The sequence below is a fragment of the Narcine bancroftii genome, chromosome 9, assembly GCF_036971445.1.
Source record: "Narcine bancroftii isolate sNarBan1 chromosome 9, sNarBan1.hap1, whole genome shotgun sequence".
Classification (NCBI taxonomy): domain Eukaryota; kingdom Metazoa; phylum Chordata; class Chondrichthyes; order Torpediniformes; family Narcinidae; genus Narcine; species Narcine bancroftii.
Window position 1 is genome coordinate 84,773,615 of NC_091477.1, and position 15,777 is coordinate 84,789,391.

Here is a 15,777-nt window from a genome sequence, read left to right on the forward strand (position 1 = left end):
TTAAAGTGGGCAGAGACCAATTTTGTCTTCTGTTGCAATTATTTCTTTTGTTAATTAATAAAGTTCAGTTCCAATTAGGTAATTTTCCAAGTGACATATCAATGCGCAAATGTCACTTTCACAGGTTTGCTATAACAAGAGGACACATCTCTGTGCAACCCTGTATTCACATTGATAATCCCCGAGACTCCGCCGAATACTACCTCCAGAGCAGAGCCGCACTCTATCACAATTTTTAAAAGTAATTGTTAAATTACAACTGATAGTTGAAGGTGTCGATGCAATGATAAATGTCTTTTCCCCAATTCAAATAACTGCATTTGTGAATAACAAAGTGGAATTTTCAGTCACTAAATTAAATTTTTGATTAGGTGTAGTTTTAACTGTAAGTAGATGACAACATGAATTTGCCATTTATCATCTGCTACAACTTTTTAAAGTTGGTCTAGTGTGAGCAGCAACCATTCTCTGGTAAATTGTTAGTTTTGGAATCTCTGATGCTTCATTTGGGGTCTCAAACAGAGGTCACAGGATAGAAGTCAGGAATCTTCACCTTGGCTGGTAGCAAATCAGTTTTGTGCTTCTTGTTGTCATGTCTTTAGAACTAATGTTAGACAGAATTGTTGAACAGCTTCCTGTGCTAGTTCCTTCTGTATCATGAAGGGCGAGGATTTATTAATTATTTAAGAAATAGCTGATGTGAACTAGAGCAAGCAAAGCTGGAGTTCAAAATGGATTTGTAAATTAAAAATTAATCATTTTAAATCTGAAATGGGACAGAAAGCACTGGGATCAGCCAGTGTAGATCAGGATTGGAGAGATTTGTTAACCTTCATTTAGTGTGTACCAGGGATATAGGCAGGAGATCCTGCTGATGAGGGACTGAGGCAGGGCTGGAGTTTGGTCATGGTTTGAAGACACAAGCAGATGGTCTTTGCTACAAATGAATTGAAATCCACCACTCGGGGAAGAGTTTCACATCAGATGCTGAACAATTTGGTTTAGTCTAAGAACAAGAATGAAATTTGCGACAAGGGTGCAGGCAGTATGTTGAGAGCTGAAGTTGAGGGTGCTGGTGTCAGGATATTTATCTCTATCTTGTTTGAGGCTCCACAGTTTTCTTGGGTGGAATAATCCAAAGATTCGCTGTGCTATTGGTGAAGAAATTTCTTCTCAGTGTTGAATGGCTGACCCCTCACTTTGAGACCTAAGAAGATGAATTACATAGAAGGATGAGAAAAAAAAAGATAATTGGGGAAACTGAGCAAAATAGTTTGTAGCCAAGAGAAGGGTTCTGATCAGGATGGTGTTAGGTCCTGGTGTTTGGACAATGATTGGACATTAACTTAACCTGTAACTAGTGACTACCGGTAATTCATCATTTAGGGCCGAGGGTGGAAGAAATTGCATGTTGAACTGAAAGAAATCATGGAACGGGACCCTTTGTCTCAGCTATGTGAAAATGAGATGGATTTACTATGGACTCTGCGGTACGACTGCCGTGAAAGCTTTCCTCAGTCGCTGCCCAAGTTGCTGCTCTCCGTAAAGTGGAATAAGCATGAAGATGTGGCTCAGGTATGGCTCTTGAACTTTCCCCTTCGCGTCATAGCCTTTTCTTAGTTGAATGTCTCGTGAAAATCAGCCATTCCCACTGACACCTGGTGATATTGCATTGTCTCTCTATTTTATAAGAGCATCTTACTAATTAACTCATTGGTTTTCAAACTTTTTGCTTTCCACTCATATACCACTTTAAGTATTCCCTATGCCATAAGTGCTCTGCGATTAGTAAGGGATTACTTAAGGTGGTACGTGATTGGAAAGAAAAGGTTTGAAAGCCACTGTTTTAATCCCTCCTAATTGACTCGTTATGTGCACGGTTTCATAACCCCAAAAGAAATGGGGCAATGATAGTTTTTCTCAAGCAAAATATTTCAGTTACAATTTGGTCTAGAGCAGTGGTTCTCAATCTTTTTTTTTCCCCCACTCACATAACATTTTAAGTAACCCTTGACTAATCACAGAGCCCTTATGGCATAGGGATTACTTAAGGTGGTATGTGAATAGAAAGAAAATGTTTGAAAACAACTGCATTCATTGATTCCCTATTCAAGTTTCCTCCTCTTTTGTACAAAAAATTCATCGGTGTCATTAGAATCGTTGAGCACCAAATCAGGTCCGTTGGCCCATGGAGTCTCCATGATGATGCTCAAATTACACAACCACAGTAATCCTGCCCCAAATTCCCTTTCATTTTCCCCACAGTCCTGTCAACTCCATCCAGATTTTTATATACAAGAGGAAATTTACAGCAACCACTTAATCTATCAAGTAGCTCACCTTTAGATTGTGGAAAGACATTTGTTTGCCCGGAAGAAGCCCATATTTTCACAGGAGCTAGATGAAAAGTCCATGCATATTGTTGCAGAGGTCAGGATCGAACTCTGGTTTCTGGAGATGTGAGGCAGCATCTCTGCGAAAGGTAGCACTGTTATATCATAAATTAATCTGTTTTTGATAGCATTGGCTAAATGTTGGCCTCAACATTCCAGGAAATCATCTGTAAAAAGCACACTTAATGTAGAGTCTTGTCAGAAGAATGGGCACCCCTCCCCCATCATCCCACCATGCTCTGGAGAACTCGCTAAGAAATATGTTGAAGTCAGCATACTTTTCTCGTCTCTTATAAATTTGTTTATGCTGCTTCGTTTTTCAAGGACTTCTGACCGCTACTTTCATGTCTAATCGGTAACTCCATTGAGACCAAATCTTTGCAATCACCCATGACAGGCGCAATCAACACTGACCTGCAGGAACCGTCACTCAAACACAATGTGCTTTTCAAATAAAATGCATTTCATCTTAATGTTTCTTCAAGATTAAACAAAACTGCATTGCCCTAGGGTCCTCTTCCTCCTTGTCACTGTTATTTGGCCAGCAAACCAAAAGTGACAATAACAGGAAACTGCTCGTTAAATGTTTTACTATAAGATACTGCAGACTGAGATGACTAAGAAGATTCCTTACTAAATTTAAAGGGCACTTTCTAGTGACTTTTTTTGAATAATAATCTTGTTAGCTTCCTTCTCTTTGATCTCAATCTTCGGGACTTGAACTCCTTTGTAATTCATTTAACATCCATTTAGTCTTGTGGATGCAAACTTCTCCGATATAATATTATGCATATTTGTGAAGTGCGTCTTTCTGCCAATGGCCTAAAGCAGGTTCTGTAAAATTGAATCTCAATTTGAGGCTGGTCCAAATATTTGTATCCATTTTACAAAATACTATACCATATTTTGATATATTTAATTGTTTAGTTGTGTGGAGGATTTCCTCTTTGGGATTTGCCTGACAAAGCTGCAAGGAATGTGCCTAGATTCTGCATCTATTTCACTGTCATGTAATATCGACCTGATTTCCCATCTGCTTGAGCCTATGAGAATTTCCCCTTGTAACCATAGTAAAACTTGGGATTCTGATGGATAACTTCAAGAATTCCTCACTGGGAATTTTCTGTTGTCACTCTGCTGTTGGATTGCTCATATAATCCAAAGATAAGAGTGAAAACTCCGTCTAGTTTCCCTCAACGGTTGTGTAGGGAAATATGCAGGTCCGTTGGTTCGCTATTTAAATAGGGAGGAATAGCTGGAAAGGATAAAAGTAAATTTTGAGTAATTTACATTATGGAATTGCTTGAAAGAATTTGGATATATTGTGGTTTATCTAATATTTATATTTGTGCATGTATGTCTGTCTGTTCTCTACGCAAATCAATATGGAGCACTTTAGAAATGTCAATAGGAGTAACATTTGATGCTGAATGTCATGACCACATTGAAGTAACCTTTAAGGTCATATGAAGTTCAAAATAAAAAGATTTTTACTTGCACCAGGGACACCTCAATTAGTCACAGTGCTGTGCATCAATGTACATTCAGAATGAAAACAAGTGGCCAAACCTAGTTCGATATGGGCCCTAAAAAGCATTCTCACTGATATGCCATTTGAGTTCATGAGACTTCAATTTCCTATACGCCTGAGCTTTGCCATGTCCATCAACAAATCCCAAGGTCAGACGTTGAAGGTAGCTGGACTGCAGATGAAAGATCCCTGCTTTTCCCATGGGCAACTCCTTGTTAGATGATCACACATTGGAAGCCTGAACAGTCTTTATGTAAATGCTCCAGGTGGAAAAATGAAGAACATTGATTATTATGAAGCCCTTAGCTGAGAATTGTTTGTCTGTGTTTTGCCAGAAGACAGCTTTGTTTGAACCGTTACAAACATATAAATGTTGTGTTCGGAAAAATATATTTATGCAGAATTACCATGAAGCTTTTTGGGTATTTTGTTTCAACCATGTAGTCAACACTGGATTTCCTGCTAGTTTAAAATAAAATTAGTTTGCATTTTTATAGTTTGTACATTTTCTGAAGTCGCAAATAATCTCTCAATTTAACCATATTGAGTTTAGGGACAGTGCTTAAATGGAGGTCTAACATTTCTGTCTGTGGTGCTTGCTACACTGCACAAGACTTTGAGGATAAATCTAATGGGATCTTAAGGTCAAAATATAGCTGGAAGCTCCACTCCAAGTGAGCCCACGTATTGTGGGTAGCAAAGTGGTTGCAGCAGAATTTTATGCATCCCAGGAAATTCTGGGTCATTGTCAAGCATGGTGAGATTTTGGCTTCACTTTTTCTTTCGCTCTTTCTGTTACCTTTTTTTCCTGTCATTGAGTGAAAATACGTGCTTTAGCCCACTCGTCTATGCCACAAAGCTGTCTGCCTGAACTAGTCCCATTTGGCTGACCCCCCTCTAAACATTTCCTATCCATGTACTTGTCAGACAGTGTTTTTAAATATTGTATTTGTGTCACGGTTACCTACTTACTTTTGTCGGCAGTAGCCTCTCCTGTTTCACACCATCTGTGTGGGAAAGATTGTTCCTTGGAACCCTTTTCAATCTTTCCCCTCTCACCCTAAATCTATACCCTCCAGCTTTGGACTCGCCTATGAAGCCATTGATATCTTTGAGGCATTCTCAACTTCCCAAGTGTCTAATAGTCATCTCCCCCGTCCTGTAGCACTAAACTAAATTGAGAGGCCTTCACTATTGCCCTATTTCAGATCATCTCTCTCAGAACTGTCTGACAAATTAAACAATACCTGTTACTGATCTGGTTGCAATTTTGTCATCAGCCAAGATTGCTCAAGGGTACCATGACTGAATTTTTTTGCTCACTGCAACCAATTAGTGCAGCATTTTATCGCAGTTTTAGATAAACCTCAGATTTTCAAATACCATTGTGAAAATAATGAAGGAAGTAGACCACTCTGTTCCTCATTTCTGTTTTCCATTCCTTGGCTCTCTGCCTTATCTGCCTACAGTGATTACCACAGAACAAAGCCATTCTCTCTCTCTGATGACTCAGGATAAGTTGTGTTTCTGAACGTTGCCCAATGTAAGCTTCATGGGATACCACAGGGCCTGAGCTTACCGTTAGAAAGTTACTGGTGTTGGATGGTCTCCCAGACCAGACTTCCCAGGGTCCATTTGATGGTTGACAAACTGGTGGTGACAGAATTTAAGGAGTGAATATCCAAGATGGTCTTATCTTTGTAACAGGGCAGTTATGTGAAGGAATTTTATTCTTTTCTTCTCATCAGAAGTACTACAAAATTGTTTGCTAAATCAATGCCAACGCTCTTTTAAATTAGGATTTTAAAAAAAAATCAACTAATTGGAATGTGATCAAGAGAAATTGCTTTTTTTTCATCAGGGAGTTTGGGCTTTGATCTTTTCGCATCTGCGGGGTTACCTGTTGGAAAAGACTATGTAATTATTTCCAGCATCCCAAGGTGACGGAGTGCAGGCAGATTAGCTCATATTCCTATTCTGATTGTTGTCATAAAATTTTGTGCATCTAATTCTCAGGTGAAAGGAATTGTTGGCAGGACCAGCAGTTTAAGTCGTGTGAAGTCTGTGATCATCTAGCAGTCCTGGAAAGAGTGTCAATGGGCAGCATTGTGGTGGAGACATGGAAAAGATGGGAGCAGATCAGAAAAGGGACCCAAAGACCAGGGAAAGTGGGGGAAGGAAATAGGAGCATTTTTGTTTTGTATCTTCAGATTCTTCAGCATGGACCCTTTTAAGTATGGCTCAGTTTCCCTGTGTATTATCCTGCATTGGTTTAGAACCCAGACTAGCATCTTGAAAACAAAGTAAAACACAAAAATCTCCAGACACTATGGTTGAAGTAAAAACACAAGCTCGAAAAACTCATCAGGTCAAACAGTGTACTTTATATCACCAAGATAATGGTACATAACTAACGTTTTGGCTTGAGCCCTTCATTACAGTATGAATAAAGGGTTCAGACCTGAATTGTCGGTTATGCATCTTTATCTATGTTGTATGAAATACACCGTTTGACCTGCTGAATTTCTCCAGCATTTACTGTTGATGTAAGTGCTACTGGTCGATAGATAAGGCAGGTTACTACACTCTGTTTGAAACAGGTGGGTACCATGCCCTGCAGGACTGAGAGTTTGATGATATCTGTGAATACATTGGTAAGTTGGTCAGCACAGATTTTTAATACTTGGCCAGGTACTCAATCCGGCCCGGATCCTTTCCTTAGATTCATTCTCCTGAAGACAGCATGCACTGAATGGGATCATTCGGAGATGTGGAGGTATGGAGCATGCACTGAATGGGATCATTCGGAGATGTGGAGGTATGGAGGGGTAGTTCTTTGCTATTGCTGTCTTCAAATCGGGTGTTGAGTTCCTCTGGGAGTAAATTTTTGCTGTCAGTTACTTCACCAGATTTGGTTTTGTAGCAGGTTATTGCATTTAGGCCCTGCCACAGCTGTCGGGTTTCCCTTCTTGTTTATATGATATATGTTATTAAAACCTGCCCTTACCTGTGCTACCTGCTGAATCCTTTCTGTCCCTCGATTAGGATGGCCCTTTCTTACTTCAACTGCTGCACCATGACCTCAGCCTCTTTTCACCAAAAGCCTTGCCACTCTGACTCAGTTCATTATGACAATGACCGTTCCACTACACTTTCCCTCACTTTTATAGTGATGCATGGATCATCTGACCTTGATTGCCTTTCAACAAGCTCGATTGCCCAACTCTCTCAAATGCCAGAATCCTTTCTTAAATAAGGAGCCCAAAACTGTACCCTGTACTCCCAAATAAGACCTTGCCAGTGCCTTACAAAGCTTTAACATCACATCCCTGCTCTTGTATCCCATTCCTCTAGATATGAATGCCAACATTGCATTCGCCTTCTTCACCTTTGATTCAACCTGGAGGGTATCCTGCACGAGGACTTCCAAGTCTCTTGGCACCTCTAAATTTTGAATTTTCTCCACATCCAAATAATATTTCTTCTACCCGAGTGAAGGACAGTACACTTTCCAACACTATTTCGTTTGGCACTTTGCTCATTCTCCTCATCTATCTCTCTGAACCCTTTCTATTTCCTCCTCACTATCTACCTGTCCACCTATTTTTGTAGCATTTGCGGACTTGACCACAAAATCATTTGTTCTGCAATCCAAATCATTAACACTCAATGGGAAAAGAAATGGGCCCAACACTGACCTCTGTGGAACAATACATTTAATTGGTAGCCAACCAGAATAGGTTCCCTTTATTCCCACTGTTTCCTGCTGATCAGCCAATGCTCTAGCTATGCTGGTATCAATCCTGTAATTCCATGGGCTCTCATCTTGTGAAGTAGCTCAGGTGCGTCACCTTGTGAAAGGCCTTATGAAAGTCCAAATATACAAACATCCAATGCATGTCCTTTGTTTACTCTGCTTGTAGCCTCCTCAAAAAATTGCAGTTGATTTGTAAAGCAAGGTTTTCTTAGGAAACCATGCTGACTTTTGCCTTATCTTGTCATACACCTCCAGGTATTCCATAACCTCATACTTGACAATCGATTCTAACAACTTCACAACGATTGATCTTAGGCCACCAGGTCTATAATTTTTCTTTCTGCTACCTCCTTCCCATTTTAATAAAGGAGTGACCTTTGCAATTTTCCAGTCCTCCTGAACCACGCCAGAATCTATTTATTCTTGGAAGATCATGTGCCTCCACTATCTCTATAGATATTTTTTTCATAACGATAGATTCCATCTGATCCGGGAGACTTAACTACCCTTAGACCTATCTGCTTCCCAATCGTCTGTCATGCTCAAAAATTGATCGAGTCAGAGATGGAAAACTCATCACCTAAATGGACCTAAATCACATGATTCAATGTTTGTTTTATGGAAATCCAATTAGTATAGATTCATAAGTCCAATTCAAATTCATGGTGCCTTGCTGGACTTTAGTAAGCATGCCAAAAATATCTTCCAACGTGCCCTGAAACTCTTTGGTGTAGGTAAATAATCTCTATCCATATATGAACAGTTCAATTAGTGAGGAAATCCTCAAAATAGGCAGTGCTAAAGACACATCACAGAGGAGTTTGAAGAGGTTTTTGACCACAATTAGGGCAAAATTTTTCTGCAAGAGAGGTATTATGTAACTGCATTGGTTGACCTGGAGACCAGAGTGGCTATTATTATTAAAAAGCAAAGGACCACATCATTCCTGAACACCATTCTGATATCTTACAACATCCACAATTGGCCTATCCAAACAGGTGATTAAAGACTAACTGGAAGAATCTGTATCCTTTGCTCCACCATCTTTCCAAAGTCTTGCAAGCTTAAACTTGAATCAAAATTTTAGAGCCATTTTGGTCCATCAAGTTTTCAATTGTGCTTTTTGGTAACTTCTGGAGAAACCTTTGCCACTAATGGACAAGGGATAAACCAGGTAATTACAAGCATATATTTAAGAGAAATGAAAAGAAATTTGTTGGAAAATATTGTGAAGGGTAGGATTAATTTATATTGGGAAGACAGGGATTAATTGTAGATAGCTAGTGTTTTTACGGAGATCGTACATAACCAATTTGATTGAACCCTTGTAAGAATTAGCAAGATGCATTGATTTCAACTACATAAACTCTTTTGAGGATTTTGACAAGGTCCCATATGAAAACCTGATCCAAAAGAATTAGAGCCCATGGAAGCAATGTAAATCAGCAAATTAGATTTTTTTAAAAATTGGTTTGGTAATGTGAAATAGAGGGTGATAGTGGAAGGTTGTTTTTGTGTTTGGAAAGGGTTATCATATGATAGAGATTGTGCTGCGACTTTTATTGGTAAAGGAAATTTTGATACAAAAGTAAGGGGCATGATTAGCAAGTTTGCAAAATGCCTTAAATTTGGTGGTGGTGTTGATAGAGGATAGTTGTAGGATGATATTAGCTGATGGGAAAAGTAATGACAGAGACTGTTATAAGCTCTCATTCATCCAACACTTGGCCTTGAGAAGCCATAACCTCCACTTTGCAACATTTCCTGATTTGGTGCTCCAACCCAACCTGCTGTTGGGTAAGTGGAAGTATCAATCATGACCTGGTATGGATCACAAAGCACCAATTGCTCTGCACTTGAGTGCATGTGAACGTTGGGGATCGTGAAATCAGGATCTGCAACTTTCTGATATTTTATTATGAGGTTTGCATCAGGGTAAATTTCATGAAAAGCCATCAAGAATGTTAGCTGTTATTCTGAATGTCTATTCAATTTCCAGGGCCTGTTGTTGCAACACAGAAATGTTATGTTCAGTCATGTGCATTAAGATCAATATCAAAGGGCTGCATTTAATATGTTGGGTGAGAAAAGGAACAGTAGAGATTTGGATCATATTGGTTGGTGATTGATTTTGAGTTTAGGTGATCCAAATGGATTTTAGATTTCAGTAAAGGATATGACCTAAGTGGATCCTATCCAAGGAATAAAGTGGGATGTACAGATGCAGGAACCCTTTCTAGTCCATTATTGAGGCACATTATACAGCTGCATCTCTATGACTTCCAGTGAAAATAACAATGCTTCCATTGTCTCATTTTGTTTACATATTGCACACAATTCATTAATTTTCTGAATCTCATTATCCTGAGAAGACCTGAACAGCATTGTCAGCCAGCATGAAAACCAGTGTGAGGATGTAATGTGAACTGCTGTTCACTGTGTGAACCCCGATCTTTCATTCTTAATGAATGCCTGCCCAAATTTCTCTGTCTGCATTACATAGCTATATAACCCTGACCAGCAAGTAAATAAATAGCACTGTTTAAATGCATGATTTTTTTTTTACAATCCAGCCACTGCAAAATTCTTCATGGATATTTCTGTTTCCAGAACTTTGGAGGATTTGTAGTGTTTCTGCAGTGACAAATTTGATCCAGATGCAGTAATATACACTGACCTGCTGTCAAAACACTCCTTCTGTTAATCTTTTGACCTCTGATTACCATTGCCAGGTATCCACCCTGATGGGTGTGTTAATGATCTCGTACTTCCCATCTGAAAAGACCGACCAGGGAAATAAAAATATACGCAGTACTTTTGGAATTTCTCTTGTCTGGTTTTTTTCCCTGAACTTGTGTAAATGATTGAAGGTTGAGTTCTCAGACCAAAGGATTACTTCCTTCTCACTGTCCATCAAATTGGGATAAATGAACTAACTGCACTGTTTGTGTCAGTGTTAAAATATTGTGAAGATGAAGGGAGATGAAATATTAGAAATGTCAGTGCATTTTCTATAATCAGAAGTTAATTGAGACAGTCAACCTCACACAACTGATTAGTTAAAGGTGCTGGATTTCATTTGTGAACCTCACCTCAAGTTGTGTTTTGCTTTAAAGTAGCTGTGGTATTTCTTTACCACGCTCCTCGTTGACTGACTACGACAAATCTGTTCCTCTTTGCTATCCTGCAGCTCCTCCACCAAATTGACAATTTTAAACATTTGATTAACAAGATTCACAATCCTTCCCTTACGCAAGAAATTGCTGACAAAGACGCTGAACTAAAATCAACATAAAGGCAGTTTTGAAAACACATTGATACTTCCATTGATTTTGAGGTATGTGTGGCATCTGGCAAAAATAATATTGTTACTCCTCTTCCTCCCTACCCCATGTTTGTTTTTTCCTGACGGCTTACACTCCAAACAGGGGAGTATAATTCATACATTTCAGTCAATTCCTGTACTTCCTGGTACCTTGCTAATTATGCTATCTACAGACAGTGTGATCATGGGAGGACATTAGAAAATCATCTGACCTCCACATAATTAAACAGATAGTATGGCAGGACACCATTCCATCCATTTACAAAAAAATCTATTTGAACTAAAGAATGTAAAATTTATATTGTCACCCATGCTCTCGATGAGTTAGTATAATGGTAGCCTTGCCATTAGCACTCTGTAGAAATCTACATAGAGTAGTGTGGTCACCAGATAAACAATGCAGTCTTGAATACTTTATAATATTGCCTCTTTTTGTCTTGAATATTTTTCATGGGTTTTGCTTGTCCCCCATAAAGATTTGTACTTGAATGCAAAACATAGTATTTCATCCAAATTTCCCCTTGTTCATGCACATCTTCTTTGGCTTGGCTTCACGGACGAAGATTAGTGGAGGGGTAATGTCCACGTCAGCTGCAGGCTCGTTTGTGGCTGACAAGTCCGATGCGGGACAGGCAGACACGGTTGCAGCGGTTGCAAGGGAAAATTGGTTGGTTGGGGTTGGGTGTTGGGTTTTTCCTCCTTTGTCTTTTGTCAGCGAGGTGGGCTCTGCGGTCTTCTTCAAAGGAGGTTGCTGCCCGCCGAACTGTGAGGCGCCAAGATGCACGGTTTGAGGTGATATCAGCCCACTGGCAGTGGTCAATGTGGCAGGCACCGAGATTTCTTTAGGCAGTCCTTGTACCTCTTCTTTGGTGCACCTCTGTCACGGTGGCCAGTGGAGAGCTCGCCATATAACACGATCTTGGGAAGGCAATGGTCCTCCATTCTGGAGACGTGACCTAGCCAGCGCAGTTGGATCTTCAGCAGCGTGGATTAGATGCTGTCGGCCTCTGCCATCTCGAGTACTTCGATGTTGGTGATGAAGTCGCTCCAATGAATGTTGAGGATGGAGCGGAGACAACGCGGGTGGAAGTGTTCTAGGAGCCGTAGGTGATGCCGGTAGAGGACCCATGATTCGGAGCCGAACAGGAGTGTGGGTATGACAACGGCATGCACATGGATACTTTGAAATTACCTGCATGTTGATGTGGCTTTCCTGAGCAATTTTAGTTTTTAAATTTACTGGGTACTTTGCATATGCAAACCCTGTTTGTCTTCCATGATGAGTCTGAATTTGACCACTGACTTGTGTCCAGCTGTCTAGGAATTGTCTAGAAAGTCAAAGTTCAGATTTATTGTCAGAGTTCATACAACCCTGAGGTTCTTTTTCCTGCAGGGCAGACAGAATTTCAAATTTTCGGTATGCAAAAGCGAGAAATGTAAACAAGGAAGTGCAAACAAACTGTGCAGTACAGAAAATATATATTCAATAATAAATAAAGTGAAAAGTAAGAGTCCTTAAATGAGTTTCTGTTTGAATTTGTCATTGAGGAGTCTGATGGTAGAATCAGCATTTATTGTCATGAACGTGTCATGAAATTCGATGTTTTGTGGCAGAATCATAGAGCAAACTTTCATATTATGAACCATCTTACAATATTACTATACAAATAAATAAAAATATTAGTGCACAACAAGTAAGGCAGTGTCTTTGGTTCATTGATTATTCAGGAACTTGATGGGAGTTAGGAAAAAGTTCTTGTGCCACTGAATGCTCGTTTTTAAGCTCCTGTACCTTTTCCCGGATGGTAGCAGAGGGAAGAGGACGTGATCTGAGCGGTGTGGGTCTTTGAGGATAGAGGCTACTTTTTTAAGAAACCGCCTCATGTAGATGTCCTTGATGGAGTGAAGTCTGGTACCTGTGATGTTGCAGGTCAAGTTAACAATCCTCTGGAGTTTATTCTTGTCCTGAGAGTTGGTGCCTCCATACCAGGCATGATGCAACCAGACAGAATGCTCTCCACAGTACACCTGTAGAAGTTTTCAAGAGTTTTTGGAGACATACCGAATCTCTTCAGACACCTCACAAAATATAACCGTTGGCGAGCTGCCTTTGTGATTGCATCAACATGGAGGCTCCAGAACAGATCCTTGGAGATGTTGACACCCAGGAATTTGAAGTTCTTGACCATCTCCACTACTGAGTCCTTGATGAGGACTGGGTCATGTTCCCCTGACTTCCTTTTGAAGTCCAAAATCATCTCCTTTGTTTTGCTAAGATTATTGTCGTTACACCGTTCAACAAGCTGATCTATCTCCCTCCTGTACGCTTCCTCATTGCCATTTGTGATTCTGCCAACAACTGTGGTATCACCACAAACTTGTAGATGGCATTGGAGTTGTGCCTGGCCACACAATCATTGGTGTATAATGAGCAGAGCAGTGGGCTAAGCACACATCCTTGGGGACCGCCTGTGTTGAAAATGTTTCCAATTCATATTGACTGTGGTCTTCTAATAAGAAAGCCAAGAATCCAGTTGCAAAGTAGGGTACAGAGGCCTAGAGTTTCTAGCTTCTTGATCAGCACTGATGGAATAATGGTATTGAAGGCCAAGCTGTAGTTGATTAAGAACAGCCATATGTATGAATTGCTGTTTTTGAGGTGATCTAGAGCTGAGTGGAGAGTCAGTGATATTGGATCTGCTGTGGAGTGATTGAGGCAATAGACAAATTACAATGGGTCCAGATCTTTGCTTAGGTGCATGTTAATTCTGGCCATGACCAGCCTCTCAAAGCATTTCATCACAGTAGAAGTTAGTGCTACTGGGAAGTAGTCATTGAGGCAGCTCACACTACTCTTGGGTACCAGGCTGATTGATGCCCTTCGAAGAAGGTAAGAAACTCATCAGTCTGTCGCAATGAGGGGTTGAAAATGTCTGTGCAACCAGCAAATTTTCCTGAACCTAGTGGTGCGGGTCTTGTGGCACCTATACCTCACCTGATAGCAGCAACGAGAACAGAGCATGTACTGAGTTGTGTGAATCCTTGATGATTGCTGCTGCTCTCTGACAGCTGATTTTCTTGATGGTGGGGAGAGTTTTGCCTGTGATGTGCTGGGCTCTATCCACTATATTTTGCAGTACTTTCCATTCAGAGATATTGGTGCCCACATACTAGGCCATGATGCAGCCTATCAGCATGAACTATTATACATCTGTAGAAATTGGCCAAGGATTTTGATGTTATCTGCAAACTCTTGAGAAAGTAGAGGCACGGATGTATTTTCTTTATGAGGTCCTTCATGTGTTGTGTCCAGAAAAGGTTCTCTGAGATGGTGACTTCTGGGAATTTAAATTTGCTCACCCTCTCCACATCTGATCCTCCAGTGATCATTGGATTATATACTGTTTTCCCCTTCTGAAGTCCACAATCTCTTTTGATGCGATTGAGTGTGAGGTTGTTGTTGGTGCACCTTTCAGATTCCCATATGCATGCTGTCTCATTAACCCTCTTTATACAACCCACCGCGTGGTATTGTCAGTGAATTTTTATATGGTGGTGATGTCGTACAAAGCCACACAATCATCAGTCAGTTGAGTGGAAAAGGGGGCCCTGTGGTGCTCAGATACTGATGCAGATTGTGGAGGAGATGTTCATATTAATCCTCATTGATTATGGTCTTGAGGTGAGGAAATCTGGGATCTAGTTACACAATGGTGTAATCAGGTCTTGGAGTTTGCTGAACAGTTTTGAGGAGATTATGACATTGAATGCCGAACTCTGGACAATAAAGATAATGCTTCTTTGCTGTCCAGATGTTCCAGTGCCTTGTGTAGAGCCAGTGAGCTGGCACCTTCCATAGACCTGTGCTGTGGTGGTCAAATTGGAATATATTAATGTTGCTGCTCCACCAGCCTCTCCCCATTACTTCCCCCATAAGCACTCCTCCCTGTGCCACCCCAACAGATGGTTGGAAGCACCATTGTACTCAAGTGTTTAAAAACTTGATGACAATTGCATCTGTTTGAAATTGTGAAACAACTTTCCAAGTGTGAGAGAGAGATACAAAGTGTGCAAAGAAGTTGGGGAAGATTATTCAAGATTATCCAAGACCAGGAAAAAGTTGTGTTGCAACTTTTCACATGGTCTCCACAGAAGCTATGTTGGAGTGTACAGATCCTCAGTTTGCAGGACTTTTAATTGAAAAAATGTTTTTCAAAGGGGGAAAACAAGGGGGAAAAGCTGAGAATCAGGTTTGCTAACTTATTTGGACAAGAAGATCATGTGGCACTTGATGACTAACTGCAATGATATCTGTTTGTTTAATTCATTCACTTAACTCATTTATGTCAATCTCTGCAAGAGAAGGTCTCAGCTGCAACTTGTAAAAATGGAGCTTGTCGTCTAATTAAAATGCTACGATAACAGATCAGTTCACCTCCTTCTGCCACACTAATAGAGAATAAGGGGATTAAATCACACTGTCTCGACTCCCAGGCTCCTGTTCAATTTAGGATGTATTTGGAATAAATGAGTGCATATATTGAGTGCAGCATGTAATGCTCTTCACATTGAACCGCAAAGTACTTAGTTTTGGTGCTGATTAGATTGTTATCTATATAATAGAAGACATGCACGATTTCAAAATATTGAAGAATTTCAGTTTGATGTTGAATCCTAGTTTATAGAGAAGCATATTTCAATTTTAATATGTTATTGATATGTAAATTGGCATTTTGGAACCATCCTGAAAATATCTTGTAAGTTGGGAAGA

The 15,777-nt window shown here is 40.1% G+C and overlaps 1 protein-coding gene across 7 annotated transcripts in view; it reads left to right on the forward strand.

The window, feature by feature from the left end:
* pik3cb (phosphatidylinositol-4,5-bisphosphate 3-kinase, catalytic subunit beta) overlaps positions 1-15,777 on the forward strand; it is a 198,411-nt gene that overhangs the window by 122,371 nt on the left and 60,263 nt on the right. For 6 of the 7 annotated variants that reach the window (XM_069896666.1, XM_069896665.1, XM_069896667.1 and 3 more), the window contains one exon: positions 1,387-1,575. The exons of the other annotated variant lie outside the window; for it this stretch is intronic. In XM_069896666.1, coding sequence (XP_069752767.1) covers positions 1,387-1,575 — 189 coding nt within the window. The remainder of the gene's footprint in view (positions 1-1,386; positions 1,576-15,777) is intronic. 7 annotated transcript variants of the gene reach the window in all.